The sequence below is a fragment of the Varroa destructor genome, unplaced genomic scaffold (genome assembly GCF_002443255.2).
Source record: "Varroa destructor unplaced genomic scaffold, Vdes_3.0 BEIS01000001.1, whole genome shotgun sequence".
NCBI classification, from domain to species: domain Eukaryota; kingdom Metazoa; phylum Arthropoda; class Arachnida; order Mesostigmata; family Varroidae; genus Varroa; species Varroa destructor.
In genome coordinates this window covers 903,439-927,457 of record NW_019211454.1, presented here as the reverse complement: position 1 = coordinate 927,457, position 24,019 = coordinate 903,439, and the positions used below count along the sequence as shown (strand labels likewise).

The following is a 24,019-nucleotide window of genomic DNA, read 5'->3' as shown; positions in this document are numbered from 1 at the left end:
TATATATATGGAGCCCATATACAGGCCTGAATCGTACAGTGAATTTCAACACTTTTTCTTAAGACAGGCCCATGTTGTTGACGCGGGAAGATAGTGGGGGCGATCACTGCATAACGTCGTTAATATTAAGTCAACAGTAATGCCAAAGTGAGATCCCAAAAACAATTCCCAAATTAGATACCAATCATCGAGTTACTTCTCTAATCTTTTATTATAATATTAGTCTGATGAGATGCCTATGAGGAACCTTAGCTTTGCAGATCCATAAAATAGACAAAGATTCGAGTTACATGATCGTTTATACTGATCAGAAACAGCTTTTGAGCCCAATTAATTCGAATTATATAACCGCAATGTTCGAAAAGGAAACTTTTACATGTGTACAGACTGAAGCTTTATTTGGTACCAGTAGTTAAGGGCTCGGAATATTTTTGACTTGATTGTGTGAGAATTTCAGTGGTAACTACATTTCAGTAGAACACTCTCTTTTAAAGGAATGAATTTATTGATTCACAGGCCAAAAGCATTTTGCAGTGCATATGTCTGAAAGAACGCAGAGCACTGGAAGGACTGCTTGCTAATTTCGGACTTGTTGTGCTATGACAGCTTAGGTTAAATGTAATTGCGATCATTGATAAACTTTACCGAAGCCAATTATGCCTTAAGACAGAAAAACAATCCGATTTCTTTAAGCATTTTGATATTTTGGACTATTTTCTACTTCACAATAATAAGGACCAATAGGTAGGCAAGCGTTGCCAATATACGTCGCACTGTAAATTCCGATTATTGCCCCCTGTCTTTAAGTAGGCCCGATGACATCAATTAAATTCCAATTCATTTGGAAAAGCCTATTTTATTGTTCCTCTTTTAGGACATTTTTAAGGACATCTTAAAGGACATTTCTGCTCTTCTACCTAGATCGCAGTTGGGACGGCTACGGTAAGCGGTATTAAATGAACCAACGAAGTACCAAGAACTCATCTGCTCGGCTGTTTTGTTCCTACTAATAGAGAGAACATGTCGAGTTCTTGGGCTGAATCCTCCGCAAAAACAGGGTGACGAGTGACGGCCTTGGTTTTCAGCCGGATAGAAGATGTATAGGAGAAAAAGGGGATCGGCAGTTGTTCGATTTCCAATTCCTTTCAGCGGAGCCTGGCAACAAACAATGTCACCTGCCTATTACTGCCGCCGCTATGGTATCAGGGATCTTTGTGAGAACACTGGGAGTAGAATGAGCGACTGACTGACTGACTGACTGACCGACCGAAGCAGCTAGATCCAGACAGAAAAAAAAGAGGGGGGTTTGGACTTTCCATCAACTGCACAACATAGGCACTATAACCCAACACTATTTAAACGATTAACGGAAAATATAGAACAATATTAGAGAAGTACAAATTGATCATACAAGTGGATGTTAAGTGTTAACATTATCATTGCTTTGTCGGCCACGATGTAAAAATTAAACCTGTTTTAACAGGTAAGACGCTCTAAGCAACTAGCTGTGTAATTGTGTAGCAAGTTGATAATGATATAATTATATACAGTATACGCTTGTTGTACATCTTTCATTTGCTTGGGCCATTCGAGCTACTAGGGAGGTGCATGTATATGCTTTATGTTACGACCTACGATGTATTCGGCTCTTCACCATTTCAACATTCAAACTTCGATATATATTGGCGCGCTATGCATCCATTCCACGGCTGTGATGTTGCAACAAGGCGTTTTTCAATCAATTGATCATATTTTATATGCTTACGTATTCAAACACGAAGTTCATCTTCAAAGTGTTCCTAAAAAACAGCGACACTATTTGCATGTACCAGTATCCCTTGGCCTCATAGACTTTTTAAACAATTATTTGTCAATTAAAAGTGTATCTTTAGAAGTGATTTGTGAATTACGTGCCATATTATATGTGATTAAAGTGAGTGGAACCTATGTTTAATAAATACGTTTAGAAGCAATGGCCTTATTGGTACATGCGACACTTATGAAAATATGTCTTTTCAACTTTCAATCGACCTATCTTGATGAACCTGTCGCTCAGTGACACTCGGTTGCTATTTGCTTGATGGTAACATTGTTAGGAATACGTTTCGCCTCGATGTATAGCGAGGTTGACGGCTAAACAGACTAACTGAAATCTGTTTCTGCGGGATGACTGGACTTGGGGACACTACATGCAGCCTTACTCTATTTGTCTAAATACCACTTTTATCCGAAGCTCCGACAACTGCACGTGATAAGGATACATTTGTGTTAAACGTCAAACGTAAAGTTTGAATACGTAAGCTTATAAAATATGATCAATTGATTGAATTTTAATGCTAGTATATTTCAGTTAATGAGATGACTATCTGGGAGAAAGCCGCACGTAAATTCAAAATTAAGTGGCGGGTTTTAAATGACAAACCTTTTGTTATACCTACGACTAAACATGAAAATTTTGAAATGTGCCGTTTTCCTGGAATAAGCAAAATTGATCGCCGTAAAGAGGAAATTGTATATCTTTGTAACGTAATTGCCTTCCTGTCTGTCGCCGAAAGCGTATGTTACCAACGATTCTCACTTAAACCTGCCTGTCTAACACACCATGTTCACTCGAACTGTTTATTTGAACATAAAAACTGAGTAGAGACTTACGATTACTCAAAAATTCCTCTAAGCGATGGTTTGCTGTCGTTTGCTCTAAGTCCACGTCGTTGTTATTATCATTGATCGGAGAAGATACACAGAGCGAAAGCGTCAGCCATTTCTCAGAAGAGACCGCCGATAGGACCAGACCTGTAAATTATAATGCACAGTCAAGAACGAATTACAGTTCACAAACCATTACTTTGTCCTTAGAACTCCCTAGGGACACATCAGGGCCACTATTTGATGTGGAAACAAAAGGCCCCGTGAAATTTGGATTAGACATCAAAAGAGTATTCTAGAAGTCTAGCAGAACCTGTTTAGCAGAGAGACGTGAAGGGCAAAAACAGTTTGAAAATTAGCAACAAACTGATATTACGTTTTAAAGAAACTTCGTGCAGTTAGAGTATTCTTAACGTCACCTTGGCTTCTTTTTTTTTTTAAATAAAAACTTACATCGTTCTGAACTAAAGGTCCTTTTAACTGTCGATCAACTTCGGCCTCGTATTTATTTGTAGTGTCTGCACGTTTATAGTGCCTCTAGTATTTTACATATTCATTATAATGAAGTGGAACAGTTATGATATTTTTCTACTAAAAATAATACAATTTAATCTCTTCTATCTCGTTATAGAATAAGCTTATACATACAGGGAGCTTAATATAAATTATGATATGCTTTGGCAGGCTACTTACAATGGCCATGATTTCATGCTCTGTTTTTGATATTGAACAAAACCACAAACTCAACATAATGCAAAATGAAGGTCCGTCTACTCGGACGGAGATATAAAAGCAAAGATTAGAAATTGTCTAGCCTCTTCGCGTTGAAAGTCAACGAAGTATACCCGAAGTCGGCGTTTTTGGATTGTTGCCAGTCTCCACGTGGCTTTCGAGCAGTAAATAATTCAAAATAACCACACACTTTAAAATAGAGCGCAAGATGATGTTTCATGATATTGGTATCCCGATTCATACATTATGGGCTTTTTTTATTTTGTCAACGCGCATGGCGTGTAATGTACAAGGATTTTTGATCCATTTTTTATATCGATAAACTCAGACAAATAGTCTCTAAAGAAACAGTTAAAAGATGTATTCTCTTCTTGTTCAAACTTCAATGAATCTAGATATATTAATATTGCGTCATTTTTCAATTGCGTCAAAAAAAAAATTAGCATATGGCCTAAGAACGGTTTAAACTGCGTGAAAATCTCAAAGCGAGTAGTTAATGAACAAATACATGCGAGAAAGGTAACCCAGTCGGAACATACAAACATTTTCATTCCGGTGTCTGTCTTCTTCGGCATCAGGATGTATATGTATACGTAATGTAATAATACTAACTGATAATCACTAACTGCTGATTCGGACGTAATTAGTGTATAAAAGCCTTTGCCGCTGCCAATGCATTGTCATTTTTTAATTAGGGGCAAAATTTGGTGGTAGCCACGAAGTTCTCGATCAAGCAGCAGATTTAACGCTTTATGCACATTATTGAGAAGGTATGAACTTCCGCCTGAAGACTGGATTTACTTCGCCGATGTTACGCGACCGAACTAGGAGATAAACTCTGTTTCCTGGTGAAAATCAGCCGTCTGATGCAAACACTGGTGAAAGACATTGCAGGACGTAATATTGAGACTTCGGAACCGGCCACCCGATTTTTTTCTGGATTATCAAGGATCGGGAACGACGAAGGAAACGCGGACCCCGTTGACCAGGTTGGCGGCACAGCTAGGTTAGGCTAGTGGAAACAATAGGTACTGGTAGCCGTAGTCTATGTAGCGTGGGGCGCTTAAGCAGGCGGTGGAAGCGAGTTTAGCGCCTAAGGACTAGTGCCTACAGAAGGAGATAAGGAATAAAAGAGCTTAGTCAAATGCCGTACGGGGAGCACACAAGCGTGTACCGTCAGGTCCTGACCGTACAGACTTCAGGAAGGGTTATGGTACGTCTACGAAAACAGACTGAGGTTCAAGGGTGCCGGGATCATTGTAGCACTGCGGTGACAGCGCACGGCAGTCAAGGCAGTTACTGATAAGGAGGTGTTCCCAAGACGTTAAATCTTTGACAAGGGTGCTGTTGCAGTATAGCGGCCTAGAGAGTAATACATAACTGCTACCTTGGACGCGGTTGGGGTTTAAAAGCCCCAGCCAGTACCGATCGAATGTATCAGCTCTGTCATTTATTCATAGATATTTTTCGCAAATAATCTGCAGTCATTTTCCTGTCACTCAGTTTGTGTAAATTGTTGGAGTCATTCTATTACATTGCTGCGTTATTTTAGTGTAATGCTTTTGCGATCCGATTAGTAGTTCCATTACCTTTTATCGACTTTCAGATATTCCTATGAAATAGTCTGATCACTGTACTAACCTATACAATGTATTTCATTGTTCCATTTTTTTCGTGGTATTTTGAATCCGCTATGCATTCAACTATCACAAGGTTACGAATAGTTAACGAATAGTAGTTAAATTTCGTGTGGATAATAGGGGCGTAAGATAAATGAACTTGGCAAGCATTGTGAACACTATTAATATTCTCCAGAAATTCTTTACCCTTTTCTGGAACAAAACACCGTATTTCAGCAGCTTATGGTAAGAAGCGAAACAATTCGATTTTTCTGAAAATCCAATTTAAGAGGCACTTACATCTCTGAATGTTTCAAAAATTCGAAACCGCTACTAAGAACCTTGCCTAAAAAGCCATTTTATTCTCCGTTATTATTAGGGCATATGGGTAGTCTTTTGTACATATTGTTAGATAATCCCTTCTCTCGTTTAGCTAAGTCTACACGCAAAAAATTAGAGACATTGTTAAAGCTGGTTTTGAGACGGTTCCAGCATACAAACTCCTCTAAGCAATAGATTGTACTTTCTGCGTCTCGCGTCTGAAAATGCGTATTGTCAGGTGGGAGACTTCCTGTAATCGCTTACATTGACACCTATCAATTTTTACGTAGTTATGAATATGTAAACTTTTAAATAGCACATAAATGACTACCTACCCGTGAGACGCGCACGAGGCATTCGTTAAATCATAGGAAATTTTTTTATGAGCAATAGAATATATTGTCCTTTTTACACCGTACAAAAATAGCCATAAACGTACATCTTTTTTCTTCGCTGTTAATGGGCGGTGATAATTCTAGATCGTGCAGCTAAATGGTTAGAGATGCTGGCAGACATATCTGCTCAGTTAGAAACAGTCCTGACATTTTCTACGCACGGCGCACCTTTATACGCAAGTGATATAATATAGCAAAGGTACATGAACTTACGTATCGCCTTAATTGCAAGAAGCAAAGTTATAGGGCATACCAAAAGCACTTTGAACAAAACCTTTACCCTATATTCACTTTTAAACATTTGAAAAAAATAAGTGGACGGTATAGAAAAGACTGAGTCTTTGAGATTATTACGCTTTAAAAGAACCAAGTAAGTGTCTATCATTTTGGGTGAAACATCTGAACTTAGGTTTTCGTTTGCAGTGGCAAGGTGCTCCCTCGCTCCAGCCGTCATATGTTTCTTATAGTAGGTAGAAAAATGGAAGAACGTAAAGCTATTACTTGAGACACATAGACGATGTCTGTTTTACGTATACTAGCTATGCAAAGCTAGCGCTTGCGATTTCAGTTTTATTTTTTAATATTCAGTTTTATTAAAAAACGTATTTAAAAAAATGACTCACCATTACACAAGTTTTCCTTAGCAAGAGTGATGATTTTTGGAAAAAGTTGAGTTTTTGCGGTTTTATATATTTAGCTAAATTCTAGTCTAGTCAAGTCTACTGAAGCGAGTAGTGGTTGTAGTGATATTTGTATTCTTCTTAAAACTCGAAACTAGAAGTTAATGAATACAACTAGCGCTCTACTGAATGTAAGCTTCATTCTTCAGCTCTTTGTCAGGTCTTCGGAAGCAAAATTGTCCTTATCAATAAACCATAGTCTGAGTTACTCTTTTGAAAATAAGTATCACTGTTTTTTTCTTTAAACCTCAACTATTATCCTTTGTCGGCTTGCGACTGCAGGCAGCGAATACGTGTACTAGAGTGTTTTCGATTTATTTGATATCGTATTACTTTTACTTGCTGTTTTTTTCTTCAGCCACATCGACAGTTCTTAGAAGAGAAGGAACTTAACTTGCATCTAGGTAAGTCATGCAGTAAGGCTTGTTGGTAAGATTAGTAGAATCATGCTAGGTTTGCGGAATTGTTGAGTTAGATTTAATATAGTTTTTTATGCTCTAGTACCAAGGCTACGCGTATTAAGCCGTTACAATATAAGTCGATATTTCAATAATTTGTGCGTGCCAGCTAAATCTGGCATCACTGACTGGTCGAACCTTGTGTGAATGAAAAAGGGTACATTTTCAAGCAATGGTATTGGGTGAACTTGTATCTACTAAGAGGAATGTACGGCTTTTATATTCAAGTCGAGTCTCGATCAAAAACCTGGAAAATTACGAATGCTGCTAGATCAGTGGAGTGCAGTCGCATAGGAGACTTATGTCCTGGTCTACATAGTTGGTAAATAGAAATATTTGTATCATTGTTTTAGTTAGACGTAAAAGCCGGCCTTGCTTTAGACTGGCCAGTAAGTCGAACACTCCAGAGGACAACCGCGTATAAGACATATTGTTTTCGAGTACTTATAGCGTGATATCTTATTATCCACAATCCCTATTTTACCTATTTCGACCCATTGTTACCCTACCTAGCTAGTTTCGACTAGCACTGTCTGTATTAAGAAAATGTTGAATTACATTATGAAATTAACTATTGACAACCCGAAACGTTGAACATATAAAAAAATACATAAAAAGGCTTAATTTTGGTGAGCTAGATTTCTAATTTTGTCAAGCGGTCGCTAGACGCTCAAAGAATGTTTGATACATTCAAACAATGCAAAGAACCATGTTTTACTATAAATCGAGTAGCCATTGTACACTTATAGCAACCGGCTCATCATCGGCTGAAACAGTCTTTGCTTTAGGTAGCACGTCATATATTGTAGCACTTTAATATTGCACCGAGCAGTCCCCTTTTGTTCCAGTAAATATGGGCGCCATGAAAATATACAAAGTCATCCCAACTGATAAAATAATTAATCATAAAAGTGAACATTTTTTATGCTCCCTTCTTATGTTCTCCTTCCATAGATTACGCTGATTATCGTTCAAGGGACAAAAATATTCACGATTATTTTATCATGCAGAGACGGAACCCGTGTTCCAAAAAAGCCCGTTTACTTGGGCTTATTCACTGACATCAAAAGCTGTTTTTTTTTACAGAGCGTGTTTAACGAAAACAAGTTTAACTCGAGTCATGTCCGACTCCCGGGAATCCCTAAAGCAAGTGACTCACAGCAAAGCAGTCCCAGCCCGTTATTCCTAGCTAAGGTTCAGTGATTTCTTTCAAACGATTTCTGTGCTCATTTGAACCCACCTTTAGTTAATGGTTTCATGAGACAAGATAGTTAACGGGAGTTCTTATGCTAAGACATTTCACCTAAGTTGCTAGCAAAGAAATATATTACTATTATAAATACCGGTTACTTGATCCGTCAAAATGTATCGAACCCAGATGTATATGCTGACGCTGCAGGTGGCATTGTTTTTTCTGACTATTAGTGGATATTATTATTTATTATAGATTATCTACTGCGTTATTGTGGATAATCAACTGCGACGCTAAAACAAAATCTTTTTTTGGTGGTTTGACCTAAACTTAGCAGAAGCCGACTCTCATTCTTTTGAAACCCCAATGATGCATAAGGGGTGGAATAAAAGGTAGTGCATGCATTTGGGGTTTATCTGTTACATAGAACAAGTACATTCAGAGTTAACATAATACATATTGGGCCTCGTAAATGAAATATACTAACGACTTACGAATACCTGCTGATGATACAAATCGGCTTTCATTTATGAAATCCGAACGAGCATTTAAAAAAGTCGCGTTTTTTTTTTTGTAAAGCGACTTTCGAAGTTAAGAGTTTTCAGACCGTGCGTTATAGAAAATATTACTCGGTCCGAATTTGTAGGTTTGATGAAGTAGATCTTAGCCGGCACGGATAAGTCTAGGGGTTCGGAACATAAATTTGTTCTGGGAACTCTGAATGAGGGTTCACATCACTATGGACACCAAATTTACTTATAAGAATTCGAAAAATATATTAATGATTGGATATCATTCGAATGGACGCAGATTTAATAATCTAATTGTGCTAAGGGTACCTTAAAATATAAACAACCCTATTGGTTTTAAACAATATATATAAAAATTCGAATCGAATTCTACCAAACTGGATTCTTATAATTCTGCGAACTCCGAGGCCTTTCTACATCAGCGCTTTTGCAAAAAGGACACCAAGTGCATTTAAAGGGTTGAAGTATCGGAGAAAATAGGGAAGAATCATTGGATATCACTTGCAGATCCGTTGGGGGACACTGTGGTTGTTCGTTCATTTCACTAGCGTGGAAATCAAATTTAACCTTAAACAGTCGGTTTTGTAGGCATAATTAATTTCACTGAACTGCCGATAAATCATTAATTGGCTTTGCACTTGTCATCGTTTGTGAACACCCACCTAAAGAAAAACGATGTCTTTCCCTGGTCTATGCCAGGTACAGGCTGTTATCTATTGCACTTAGATTTGCAGAGCCTGCTGGTCTTCCTGTACTAAACAATTTTCATAGAGAGGAACAACAAATATGCTATTCAACACATTACTCTTAAACTGGGTGGACCATTATCTATTCACGGCTATATCTTAATAGGTACGAGAAAGCCTAGTATTTAATCAACAATAACAGTAGTCAACAAAAGTTTATTAGGAAAAGGTCAGCCTTTGCTGCCGTTGTGTCCAATGTGGCTGAGAGCAAAGGGTTGAATGTCTTTCATACGTGTCTTACATAGTTAACAAATGTACTCCCCCGGCCTTATTTATTGCAGCCAAATTACACATACAGAAAATATCTTGCTTTAGTATCTCGAGACGAGCTACGCGTGAGCATGCCCACATACGCACTTAAAGAAACGTTCAACCTGGGGCGCTATTAATAGTGGTGTGCTTCCAAATTCGCGCAGTCTCTACATGGCCAACCGATCGAGCCAACCACAAGATACAGATCGGCTTCGGCTAAACTCTAAGAAAGTAGAAACGAAGGAAAATGGGAGACAGTCGGAAGCATTCATAGACAAGACCCTCGTCGTGGAAGGCCACGGGAGCAAATGGAACATGCAAACTATTAGCAACAACAGAAACGCCCCCCCATCCAGAATAGCAGTCGTGTCTGTAGCGGGAATTGCAACGACTCAGCGATGCTACCAACAGCTGGAAACAGCATGGCAGCAAAAGCAGAGAACCAAGAAGGCCGAGTTGAAGGACGGTGCTATGGTAGAAAAAAAAAAGGTACAGAACGCGATAGAAAGCACAGTTTCAGTAAGCCGTACTGCGGTGGAAAAGACATGTGTGTATACACTTACTATAGGCTCACAGCAAGTAGCTAAAGGGGGAGCGTGGATTAATGATACAGTGAATACTAATCCACTACGTTGATATATTGACATGGACCAACACAAGTTACTACTGGTGAACAAAGTACGCGAACGAGCGCTATATGGGAGTGTCAATAAAAACGATTAAATCACAACCCATGAGCGCAATCCTAGGGAGCCGATTACTTATAGGAACATGACAGACAAGACGAGGTCCTCGGACGGATGATATGGCCTCAAATACTTGCAATTTACATGTTAGATAAAATTATTAAGTATAGGCATGTGACCTTTGCGATAGTTTTGTTCTATAGACTGCGCTAAAGGTGGTAAGAAAAGGTTGTAATTCTGCGTGAGTGGATCATTGTTGACGCGATTCGCTGTTATTGCAGCTCATTTGCTAGCAAACATTGAAAAAGAACCCGAAAGGAGTTTCTTCAATTGTTAACAATCGATAACGAATTTCTTGTTTACGTTATTACACAATGTGCTATGTAGGGCATCGGAATTTATCGTTTTATATTAAAACCCTTCTAAGTTAAGTAAGTAAGAACTTGTTATGGTCAAAATATCACACCAAAAATACGGTTCTAGACTACCATATATACATATATATATATATGATCGGCATCGAATGGATAATTGAAGAGCTACAAATCTATGGAGCTTCTACAATGTATAAGGGACTGATGGAGCCAGAGGTTCACTCCAGGAAACTCACACAATACTTACTTTTTTTACGATGCGGCCACTGACTTAATGCCTATAACGTTATGATCTTCGGAGGGTTTTCTTAATAAAACACAACATAGATGGCAGAAATCAAGATACCATCACCGAAATTTACCAGGAAATGCAGTTGCGTCTTTGTGAGTTTTTTTTTTTCACTGTTATACAAATGGCCTGAATTTCTGTTCATATAGCAACATTAATATCATTAGTATATTGTTAGTAAAAAAAAACTAGGGGTCAACATATTCTTTGATTCAAGGCGGAACATCAATTAAGTACTTATGCTTAAAGTAAAAAACAAACGGCTAGTTTCGTTATCTTTCCATAATGGTATGGACAAATGACATAGCATGATGCATGTGCTTAGCAGGCGAATCGTTCAGTATAGAAAATAGCTTCTTTGTTGTATGAAAGAAGTTATTTTTATTATATAATTTACAAATATGTTGCAGTATAATGAGACTGAGAAATAACTGTAGAGGGCCCATTTTTATAAGAATTTAGTTATATACTCTAGCTAAATATGATATTTAGCATTGGACGCTGATATACTAAACCGATATGCTAACGGTAAGTTGTTAGCAATGTTTCTGTGTACCTTTAGCATCAACTTACTTATCAACTCATCGCTTATCATCAATTTTGCGGAACAACTACGCAACCTTCGTCAGTAATATTGTACTTTCGAGACAGCCTGTTGACGGATATGTTATAAAGTCAAGGCGAGTTAAAAAGTACTAGTAGGACTCACACATGGTGACCCTGTTCTGATTCAAACCAAACCTTGTATTGTTCCTTGGAAGTTACACCATTTGGTATATATAGATGATAGAGCTATCCGAAAAATCGAACGGGTCACATCTCGGATCTCAGAAAAGATGACGCGTAAAAGACACTTGTTGTTAGGTTTTTTTTTTTACTGGCGCGGAAAGCCTGCATATTAAGTCTATTTTTCAAATGGCAAATATGTGCAACTTATCGCTTATAGATTCAAACATGTCAAATATAAAGGTTACACCTTTTTGTATTTAGCTGCCTATAACATACGACGTGTATCAATAGGAAATGAAATATTCAAGTTTACGTTTCTTCTAATAGAGTATCGAGTTTTTAGTAGTTGGTAAAAAACCGTCTCGGTATTAGAATTTCTTTCAAAGAGATCACTACTTGCACAAATGCGTGCATTGAAGGAGAGGTGCCATATTCATTGTTCAATACTAGTCCCCCAGATCGTCTACCTGGTTCATATTGAGCGGCGTATTAATGCTACGAGGTTCATTCTCTGGTCAAATATGTAAGAAGGTTACCGTAACGATAATGTCTACCGTGGCCCTGATAGGCTGTGTGATAAAATTTCTACAATGAGACAAATACAACTTTTCACTACCAAACCAATACTGACTTAGCGGCCTATGAGCATTTCTCTATACGTATGAGCGATTTATAGAAACTGTCAATTGACAAAGACCGAGATAGGAGAACATCATTGTATCTATCGGTCTAGAAATCTAGAGTCAAATTTTATAAAATGTCCTTTACTTGGAAGTGATGTTACGCTACGCTGTTCGTTACGTGTACCGGATGAGATGCGCATTAATTAATTTCATCCAAGGAGGACAACATTTACTTTATCTAAATTCGCTAGATGTCTCTGCGAGTTACCATCTATAGACTACTAATAACTGGGACGTGAGATCAACATGCGATAATAAGATTTTTACTGCAAGTAATTTTCGAGTTATGCTTGACGATAATTGTCTCCTATCTTCAATTGCAACAGGTAGGTTACTAAGTGACTAATATATATTACCTGCTTTGATTATTTGGACTTAATTTACAAGAACTTACTTTTTCCATCCCACAAGGCAGACTATAATTGAAATGCTTAATATTTTTGAAGATTTTATAAAATGATGAAGAAATTGTCATTTTGGCGTTAAGATATCGACCAGAGTGAATTATCAAACATAATTTAATCTGAGGTGTATATATATGAAAAGGTAATAATTAGTTAATCAAAGCATTTCCATATGATTTGCTGTTTATCTTTGGTTAGCCGTAAAGAAAACTATCGAATGCAACCGTTGCAACCACCACTAAATACGCTCCGGCGTATTTCTAAATAAGCATTGGCTATAAATACAAAAAAATTAATTCTAATCAAAAGTCCAAAACATTAACTTTAAAGAGAAAGTTGGAAGAGCATTTTTTAATTTAGAATTAGAAAATTCGCTGAAGGAGAAATATTCCAAATCTTTCCTCCACGAAGAATAAGTTGCATCGAGACTTCGGCAACACTAATACTAAAATAAATATCGTAAGTTTACCAGTATAGGCGCATCGAGCTTGCAGACAAATCATCTCCTTTTTACGCACTCTTTCGTGCACCGTGCCATTCTCGAGATAAATTAAAAACAACACGCAAATAACGATCAATTACATATAAAGTTACGTGACGAAAAGACCTTGTTTGTGCCAACTGTATCAGCTCAAACGATCTTCATTGTTGGTCCTTGTTCGACGAAAGACAATGGGCCTTACTTAATGAAAATTCGACTTATGTTAATAATAATTTCGAGCGGTAGCCACATGGTCCTGTTGGCTTGTTAAAGTTTAGCAAACTCATACGCCTGATGTTAATGAATAGGAACTGAGTAAATGGTATGAAAAAAAGAGGCACACCTTTAAGCTTACGGCAGGTGTTGAATCGGTATAGCTGCTCTACAGTAGCGTGTAGATGCTCTGAAGGTGCATGGGTGTCTCTTTGTCGGATCCACGGATGTTCCAATAACTGCACGGCCGTATACCTTAAACATAAAGCATCCATTTAATCAAACGTTTTGTAAAAATAATGTAGAAAGCAATACCTCTATTTTCGTCAATTTCATACTTTTTTAAAAGATATGTGCGGATGACGGGAAATACACACACAATTTATAACCCACCAAAGCCTTAAACACATTCTATCAGTCAGACAAAAGTATCTTTTTATTATGTGTGACGGACGAATCTCCTTTTTTTTTTTAATTGTGCGTAGTTATTTTTTTCTTGTTTTTTATCTGTTTTAGCAGGTGCCTACACCTATAATTCTTCGAGGCTGTGCTCGCCCCGCCATATTAGAGTATTAGGGAAAATATGACCGATTGAATTGATGACGACGCTCAATCAAAAGCACTTTTTTATGCACTGAAAACCTTCTAACATAACTGATGCTGTCAAATTCGATTTTACATCGGCCACATACACGGCGTCATATACAACATTTCAGCTTGAAATTGGTCTGCTGCATTCCTCCTTGTTTTTGAAATTATTAAACAATCACATAACAGCTAATATAATTTCTTAAAATAACCTAAGTAGTGTGCTAGCTTCGTTTACTTTTTTTTAAGTAAAAAAAAACATTATCTTAGGTCTTTATACTACTTAAGTAGCTTACTTAGTTTTCACAATTTTTTCTGTTTTCGATCATTTTCTTGAGACCGGTCTCAGCGAAATGTCTGTTCCTTTCCTTATACGCTGTTGCTACATTTTACTTTTTATTATCTATTCTAAAATGAGATTTTTATGTTGTAAAATGCGGCACCCGTTACGTATTGATTATGTCAGTGCTATTTTCAGTTAGGACAGTTGCCTCGAAATGCAAATACGTCCTTAGGATCGAATTGAGCTACGAAAGGTTTTCATGTCCCTATTCACATCACACCGTTCGGTACGACGGCGGTATACTGAGGAATCTGCCCTCTCTCTTAGCAGAAACTGGCACGAAATATAGCAAGTGCTAAATTACACTCTAACTTCATAAAAAATTGGAACCTCGTAAAATAGTCTGCGAGGTTTTATGTTAAAGACCATATAATGCCTATTATAGAGTTACGCTTGAAACAATTTATATTGCAATCTATTATAAAAATTAAAAACTTTTTTAAGATTCAGTTTAGAGATGAACATCATATTTTCTGTATAACTATGCATCCATTCTTTCCGCTTTCCTTTCCAACATAAGTGCTAAATATATTACTTATCGTGTTCATCTCTGGTTAGTTTTTATTTTTTATTATTATTAGCGACAATTTCTATCTTGAATATTATGATGTCAAAATTACAGAGCAGGCATTACTCAGGAGAACCTGTTACTGTGAGATAACCACTTTTCCAACTAAAAATATAAGGACATTCAAGCATAGAAAAGGCCTTCTCGTTATGTCCTCTTTTCAAACCAGTTACTATTAATGATAAGTAATCATAAGAAGTCTAATAACGAAATTTCGAATTCATTGGACTTGAAATTTTCACACTTTTTGAACAGTGATTACCCCGAAAATTTCTATTGTAGCTGAAGGTGCAGAAGTATCTGCGTAAAAGAGATGTATAATTTTCCACCTGCTGGCAAAAAATCAATTGCGTCGGAAATGAGCGCAGCGAACATTATCTCTAAGCTGCTACGTACCTTATTTTCAATTTAATGAAACATTACCGAATACCTAATATACTGAAGGTCATGTTTTACCATATTGCAAATACTCCTAGGCCCCCGACCATAGCGTAAAGTATTGAGTACATCTAAAAGCTGAAAAACCAAGCGCAAAACCATTTTTATTTCATATATGCCTAGTCTGTGTCTGATTTAGTCGTAGTCGTCTTTTCTGGATTAATAATATAGAATTTGTGATGTAATTTTCACAAACTGTCGGTGTTTCGCGGCAAAAAATGACCCGACTCATTATAGTCTTTATGAAAAAACAACAGTCGTTTTACTGAGCTCTATCAATTCTTAAAAGATCTGATTTGAACTTAACAACACTTTAGGTAAAGTATCTATTCTATTATGCAGCTTACGAGAAGTGTGAATACTTATGATTAGAAACTCCTTGAAACTGCCAAAGTGACTGGTGGTCTCACTAGGCTATTTACAAGACTTTCTTGTTTAAATATGATACTTGTTGCATATCAGCGGAACTGCAAATCTAGCCCTGTTGAGATACAAGAGCTTGACGCATCAGAGAGATCAACGAGAGATTTATGACGATTGACGTAGATTGATTAGGACGTTGTCAGTTAACGGAATTCGCCGGATTGTCCATTCGTTGCAGGCGCTCGTGTAAGTGATATTTCTATAGCAATTCTTTTTATAGAAAAAGCCATTTGTTAGGGATGCAGGATCAAAACATGCTTCTAGTGCTCTCTCTAGAACCTGTACTCCTTAAATAATTTATACAATATATTATAATTTGTACATGGCTTTTCCGTTTGGTCGTATTAATTAACACGTATATGATTATCTGAAGGTTTTCTTTTGTTTCTTGTCACTCTAGGTGTTAGTAACCAATACCGCTAATCATGTATTAGCATAAGCGCGGAACCTATCTATAGCAGTCGACAAGACCAATGATTTATTAGTGTTTCAGTTAGCAAGTTTCCTAATTTTCTCAGGATTTTTTTTCGGTAAATTTCATTGAAATGAAATTTTCTAACATTACCTTTAATCTAATTATGTGCATTCATATTAAAAAATGTCAACCATGTGCGATAGTCTACAACGGGTCGCTAAATTTAGATGACATTATATTAAGCGCGCAAGAAACAGAATATATGCCTTTTATAAAAAATGGTCAGTTTATCTTTAGAGACGATGTTGCGGTTAGACAATTGTACGAACTCGCGTAGAAGTCGAACTGGAAAAATCATGAGCGGGACAATATCTTAATATTAAGATATTGAGGAGGTGTGGTAGCATTTGGAACATTTGTACGTATAGTGATATCGACCCGTTACTCAGACAAATAAGGAAAGCGGAAGAAAGCATCGATCTTAAAAGTAAGGAGTTTAAAACTTCACTTTAAGATAAGCTTTACTTGCAATCAAAAACAGATAAGTACTTTGTATGAAGAAGAAGAAGAAGAAGAAGAAAACCTATCGGACGCTCATTCTGCAGCAGATAACCTGCATACGTTTCTTACAGCTTAAATATGCTCAGTGGAAAGTAAAAATGGGAGATTACAGTAAAGAAAACGATGCTTCTTTAGAATTTTTTTGGACATTCAAAAACACTATTGGGTTATTAATCTTTATATATCTACGTTGGCCCGTAAAAGCTTATCTTGAATAGTAACACAGTGTTTTTCTGGAAAAACATGTGTTTTTCCACTACAAAACTTATCTAAAAAATCTATTAGTCCAGTTTGATTTTACAGTCTTCACTTTGCGCTTTGCCTTTTGAAATGGCACTGGTAAACAACTAACAAATGACATAAGATGGACATTTGCTATTTTGTGCCATCTTTCGTTTTTAAACGACTATTTGGCAAACAATGGATCCAGCATTAAGCGCAAGACCCTCGTTTTTTTATCTCATAGGCTTAGTGTCTTTTTTTTTTTTGTTTATTGTCAGTAGAATCGGTGAACCAGAGGAATAAGCTTAGCTGCTAAGTTTCTCAGCAGTGCAGAAAAGGAAGAAAATCGAGTCCTGTTACTACTCCAAAGACGTGCGGACAGAATGTTAAGAACGAGATTTAGAAATAATCTTCCAATAGCATAGCTAATGTTTATGTAAAGCTAGGTAACGAAGATATAAGAGAACTGCATAAACTTAAAAACATGACATTGACCACTTTGTCTAGCCTAAGATGTAAAGGTAATATCGGATTAGTTTACTTAATTCATCTACTAAATACAAGTAGCAACGCGTGCCATCCCATTAATAGCAATGCTCTTAGTGAGATGTAGTTGGTATAAACTTTTCGTTTGTGATATCATGCTAGTGGCGCCATATACAAACAATGAAAACAAAGCCATCATCATACTCATTATATTAATGAATGAGAATGGCTAACGATACCGCGATTGAAAGGTCGCTCATAAACGAAATATTAAACTATCCTCAGTAATTAGAAATCTTTAACATTCAAGTAGCAACACGAATGTACTGATTATAAATAAAAGAAAAAAAACACACACACACAGTTACTAAACAAGGGTTGAAGCACTAATGTGTATCGGTTTTTCGTTTCAGCGTAGTTTCAAATTTAAGCGCCCAGAAACAACGAGATGTGAGGGCTTTGACCTGCGAAATGAATTCTATTGGGGATCCAGGCGTTAACATAAAGCAAAAATGAGATTGTGCAGCGATTATACTGATGTATGGAGAAAACCGATCTTTAGAAAAACAGTTAAGAAGTAACAAATTTGGAATAAGATCTAAAAATCTTTAATCTGGATGAAGTCCCATAGAATTACCAATTTATAGGAAGTTCGTCAGCAGCAAGTGAATCAAAATGACAGGTAACAATAGATATGGGTGTTGCAAGTGAAATTATTCATGAAACAGTAAATTAGAGTAGAAGTCACCCTAAAGCCATAATACTGATTCATGACAGAGGCTAAAATAGTTGACTCTCGAAAAGGCCAATCCTTAGCATGTAATGATAATTGAAAAAACAACAAGTAACTCGTTTTTTGAAACATTCAAGTTGGGCAAAGATTAATGCAATTACAGATTAGTGCGCCTATATAGGAAAAAAATGTCACAGCTATTGAGATAGGTAAATGTGAGCTACGATTCAACGAAGGCCAGAGCTTCTGCCCAATAAGACATTTTCGAGAAGTTCGTTGAAAACCACCTACCGGTCAAGGGGATTGTGCACGAGCATTTTAGAAACAAGATCCTTTGCTGAACTGCTTACTGCATCCCATATAGGACCTGACATCTGGAACAGGATAAATTCGGTTAGTTTCGTCGTCAGTTATTAATATCGAATTTACAAGTTGGAGTAATGACAATTAACTCCGAAGTTGTCACTAAAGGCAATCAACTACCGAACGCTGAGGGAGAGATTATAACTTTCAGCGGAATACTGAAATAGCGGATAATATTACAACTAATAACCTATTGTTACATATAGCTCACATTGTTATTTAACATTTGATGCCCTTAGGAGATTCCGGTGTGTAGTTTAAATTTTCCGCCACTTGAACCTTATGTGCGGTTACGTATATAATTAGGTTGAAACATACGTAATGTCGCCTTTTCATCTTAGAAATGCAGCGTTTTATTTGAAATCTAGCAACACATCATTATGTGTTCGATGACCTTGTTTCATTTTTAATTATCATATTCTTGCCTTTTCGCCGGACACGTTTGGTTCTGATGCTGAAAAGCTCTTTTTTTTTACCGTGCTTTTAAGACTGTTTTCACTGCCAAATGTACGGTTACTAATTTAATTTGCCACTAATCGGAAAAAGTAATAATCCGTAAGCGCCCGCTCTACAGTATATGGTACGTGCGAGAGCACCTAGCGCTCAAGCTTTCGCATGGTTTTTTTAATGACCTTGGCCGTATCTCGCCTGCATTGTCATGGAACAGAATGGCTTTGTCTTGCAATTTGCTATTTTCCGTCGGACAACTTTACTTAATCGATGCAAATGTTCCGTACACAGATCTTTTTTGACCCTCTCTGTCCATATCAAAAAGTTACCAGTCTATAAGACTCTTCCAATTAAAAACCGTGTTTTTCTTTCGGATTGAAGATTTGGTTAAAAATCAAACTCAGGCGTATCTCTTCTTTTCTTTCTTCTATCTTCTATACTGACGTAGAGACACAACTTCTTATCACCGTTAACAATTTAGTGCAAAGATCTGTGATTGTGGCTGGTATTGCCTGGTGCTGGGCTAAATGTCTACGGTTAATGACACGTTGTTTCCTTGCGCGCTTCACCCATTCTAAGGTATACCAAAGCTCCTAATATCTGGTTACCTGACGATAGTCGAATGTTCGTAGGGTTACCTTATCTGCGAATGACCCAGTTGTTTGCCAGGCAAGGTCTTCGGACGGTCAACCGGGGCGAAATATATATACTTCAAGTCCGAGACCCCATCTTCAAACTTGGCAAACTCTTTTAAGCAGCCCTCCCAGTTAGAAAGTCTTCACTAATCATAGAGGCATAAATATCCGCGGCAGCTGTTTAATATTAACAAAAAGTGAAGTAGGTTTAGAAAATGTTACCAAAACAAGAACTTCTTGATAATACTCTTTCCAGATATATTCATTTTTGGAAACTAAATGGAATTTTTAAAATAGGCATACTAGGAAAGCATTCGTTTGCGAAGTTGACTCGATTCACAATAGATATCTTATGCACGTGTGAGTAAGTTAGCCTTAAACATTTTTTGTTGGCTGCAAAGCACAGAATCCCGGGCTAGCAGATTTGACGTAAGATTTTTGTAAATATATTCGTGAAAAATCTACGTTTGCTCTACTTTGCCTTTTTTGCACCTCGCTTTTCCTATATAAGTAATATTTTCAAATCTTTAGTTGTAGTATGTGAACAACGCTTGAAGTAAATCTAGCAGATGTATGTCAATCCAAACAATATCGATTACATATATACTTAATAATATCCATTATTCGTTCCTGACGTTTGAAAGTTTGCTCAGCATCCAGTACGCAAATACAACGGAGTTACTATTTGCGGGACCAGAGTGAGGATTCATAAGCTTAAACCGGAGAATTGGGCTCATCGACCTTTTTTATGAAACTGATTGTTGGAGACTCACTGTTTACGATAACATCGTTCACGGCCCGTTAGGTATGTTACACCTCCCAAAAATCTTTTGAGTCGTCTTGTGCAAAAGTTTAAAACGACGGGGTCCGTATATGTTATTTGGCGCCTTCAGCATTTACGGAGACGCTTCACAAATGTTGGTACTGCAATAGCTGAGTAAATGTCAGGGAATCCAAATATTAAAATTTCTTGCCGGTCGCCTGATACCACTTAGCGTGTGTTACACGAGCACCTCAGTATTCGGTTCTACATTATAATTTTCGGTCAAATGTGACCAATTTTGGTTATAGAAATAAGCTAAAAGACTCTTTGTGGTTCAGACTGGACAAGTTATACTTGAGTGCGAGATCCGAAAAAGGCGGTGCCACTTATCATTGTATATTAAAGCTGAACTTGTTGAAGGAGAAGCCTGGCGAATGCTCCGTCTCCCGAGATGATGCGATTAAACGCCGCTGGGCTTTGTCTATGAGATTTTTCATAAGCAAAGCCTATGTATTTTACTATTAGAGACCCAAAAAGAATGTATCCAACGTAAAAATTTAACAGTTACGCCCAACTGGTGTGAGAAACATCGAAAAGTATGTTTCGTCTTGAACTTTAGAAAAATGTTGTTGTGAATATTAGAAGAATGGTTATCATTCGTCAAAGTTTAAAATTGGTGCTTTGAGAATAAACAACCGTTAAAATCGACCACTTGTGTGAAGATATCACTAAAGTGCTTTTCTCTCAATTTTTTTAGGTAACAATTCTTGCTACTTTCTTCTACTACTACTAATTGACCAAATAAAAATCGTCTTTTGTATACACATCGACTACAAGCAATGCCTTATAAAAATATACGTGTAACTGTATTACAAAACAAGCCAGAGTAAAGAAGGAAACAGGAAACCTGAGAGCAAAAAACTTTTATACCTAATCTTTATTCTATCATTAATTTTTTAAAAAATATTCTTTTAATACATTTACGTTTAAGATGCGCCAGTTTATGCTTGATTGCTTACGGAGTAATGAGAAAAGTATCGACAACTTATATTTGTGTATTTATCCAACACACTTTTCAGGAGCTATACGCAATCGTGTATTTGATTAAAAATGTTGATTGCCGAAGATCTACTTCGGGATACATTAAAGGTCTATAAACTGTCACTTAATTATCACGTTAAATAGATTGCAAAAAGAAGTGCAAATGGTTACAGGGAAAAAGTCGACAAGAGTAAGTAGAAACTCATGCTTAAGCGTGTACAAATTTGTCCTATATATATATATATATCCACACGGACTTCATGGCATGGTTAAAAGGAACTCGATTATTTCAAGCTTTTTCTCAGTGAATTGGTTGATAATTGCCATATTAAACATGTCAGAGAACACTGTGGTTGTGAGCTTGTCGGTCAGCTTGCTCGTCTTCACGACGTCGTGGCAGCACTTCATTGCTTGTTGTTAGGAGACAAACCATTGAATAGAGGCAGGTCATATCTGTCCGAGAAATCGGTCGCAAATTGGCCCTATAAATTCAAATTGGTATTAAAACGGAAGTACAGAATAGGTTTTCCTACAAAAGTGAAATGTTGTTGCGTCAACTTCACATTCAATTTGGTCGTATACAAATGTTTCTGCAGAATTAAAGCTGCTTTGTCTGATCACCATGATAATGGGTTACGATGACTCAGTCATATTACTAGCGTAGATAAACACTAGACTGAGTTGTTAAGAGAGAAAAGGTCGATTATGTCATAATGATCATATACAATGGTCTATGATTTGTTTGAATACCAAGCGCTTTAATTATGTGGGCATTAATTTGGGCTATCACAAAAGCTTTAATTTTTCTTGAACCGAACGGATTTGATACAGCGCATGCCAATTTACTGTGGTATTGTGCATTATATGAAGACAAACGAATTGACCGCTTAAACTAATTTCTGACAAAAAGATTACTTTGTAAAGCTTTTCTGTTTGACACTTGATATGTGAGATACGTATGTACAAAAAAAAGGTTAGAAAAGTAGACAAGACCTTATAGTCTTCCTATCTTCTCTTCGATGCTGTTGTGACGGAAATTATTAACTGCTTCACATATCACCCTATAGCCAACTCCTGTTGGGCGAAATATTCTAACACAACATCATCTTGGCTAGGGACACTTCAAAGTTCATTGTCCTAGTTACAAAAGGCTTCATGGTGGGATATTCCTGGGCATTTTTGTTTAAAACTTATTGGAGCGGGTGTACACTCGTGATACTTAGAATTTCTTCGTATCGCCCTTGTTTCGTTGTGCCTAAAAATTCCTCGCAAGTGTCCCAATGCAGGGCTTGATATGAGTATATCAAAATATACGCGATCCTGTAAAATTCCGACAGTAATTGTTATTGTTACGTTCATAGTTATATAGTCGCATCGTCTATAGCTCAGTTGAAGCTCCCTGTTTCTTCAGAAACACTAATGCTGAAGGAAGCAAATGTATTGCACATATTAACGATATGCACCTCTCAGACATTATTCCATCGATTTTTTTAAACTCAACCGGGCATCACGTTTCGCATTACATCCACTGTATTAGGCGCTGCTTCCAGCTTTTGAAAATCCCGAACGTTGTCAATCTGTTTATTACATTGGTTGAACCTGGCTGTCTGGCGTTACTTTGCCAGAAGTTTATGCTGTTATGTTCAAAGTGGGATCTATATGTATACAATGTTTTTCGAAGCAAGTTTCCTTTTCCAGTTGCAGGTCGAATCCGCCAGACATGATGGACATCGCGCATCCTGGCCGAGGATGGCTTGAGGAAGACATGTGAGCAATGAAGCGCCTCCGATGGCAAATGATTCCGGCTTTGGTTACGAGTCTACACGTGTACGGGGTTGTATAAAAAGATCGTAAAATCGGTTTATGAAAAGCAATAATTATTGATACCAAAATAAAATGTCTGTCATGACATAATAGACCATCATGCTCCAATGATATTGTAACTTAATTTCGAATAATCATTTTTCTAATATTATAGTCGTTAGTCGTTTCTTGCTAATATCATAGTTACGGTGTTCACCATAAAACCAAATATTTTAAATGCATTCCCGACTTAATGGTCGCTAGACGGTCATGCCCACCTTATTAATATCCAGTCTTACATAGAAACTTGAGAATATATCTATCCGGACATATTTCAGCTGAATACTATTTGTCGTGAATAATAATACCGTTGAACTCTCGTTCCTCTCGCCTTGCGATTTGATTTCAACCATTTTTCAACCTACTTCTACCTATAATCCCATGTGCCGAACCCAAATCGTTGTTTTTTCCGGATAGGGTCTGATTCAACAGGTTTAGACAAATCTCCGCAAGTAACCTAACCTTTTTGTCTCCTACATATTGGCATAAAGACACCATTTCTCATTAGTTGCCACAAGTCTGCGTAGGAATCCGTCATTGCTTGTTAATCAATGTGGGACGAGATGCCGAGAGGCGATAAACCACTGTGCTGAGCTGCAGCCAGAGTCTTTGATAACTTTTAACAAAATCATATAGATTCAGAATACCTTACAATGACCGACTATTCGCGGTCCATTCTTTTAGGATGCACTCAAGA

At 37.1% G+C, this 24,019-nt stretch overlaps 1 protein-coding gene and 1 long non-coding RNA gene across 12 annotated transcripts in view; one reads left to right on the top strand and one right to left on the bottom strand.

Moving 5' to 3' along the window:
• The window catches only part of CASK (peripheral plasma membrane protein CASK), a 322,381-nt gene that overhangs the window by 186,272 nt on the left and 112,090 nt on the right, over positions 1-24,019 (bottom strand). For all 9 annotated transcript variants that reach the window (XM_086977513.1, XM_086977510.1, XM_086977511.1 and 6 more), the window contains 3 exons: positions 18,499-18,581; positions 13,561-13,685; positions 2,653-2,793 (listed from right to left, as the gene is read on the bottom strand). In XM_086977513.1, the coding sequence (XP_086833639.1) occupies positions 2,653-2,793; positions 13,561-13,685; positions 18,499-18,581 (349 nt within the window). The remainder of the gene's footprint in view (positions 1-2,652; positions 2,794-13,560; positions 13,686-18,498; positions 18,582-24,019) is intronic.
• On the top strand, positions 17,905-23,383 carry LOC111243484 (uncharacterized). Of its 3 annotated transcripts, XR_002670491.2 has the most exons (5): positions 17,905-18,156; positions 18,405-18,600; positions 20,300-20,460; positions 21,498-21,649; positions 23,158-23,383. It is a non-coding gene; the product is annotated as an uncharacterized LOC111243484 (long non-coding RNA). The 3 variants fall into 3 exon arrangements; XR_015319172.1 differs by lacking the exon at positions 18,405-18,600; XR_015319171.1 differs by lacking the exon at positions 17,905-18,156 and having other exon boundaries at positions 18,167-18,600.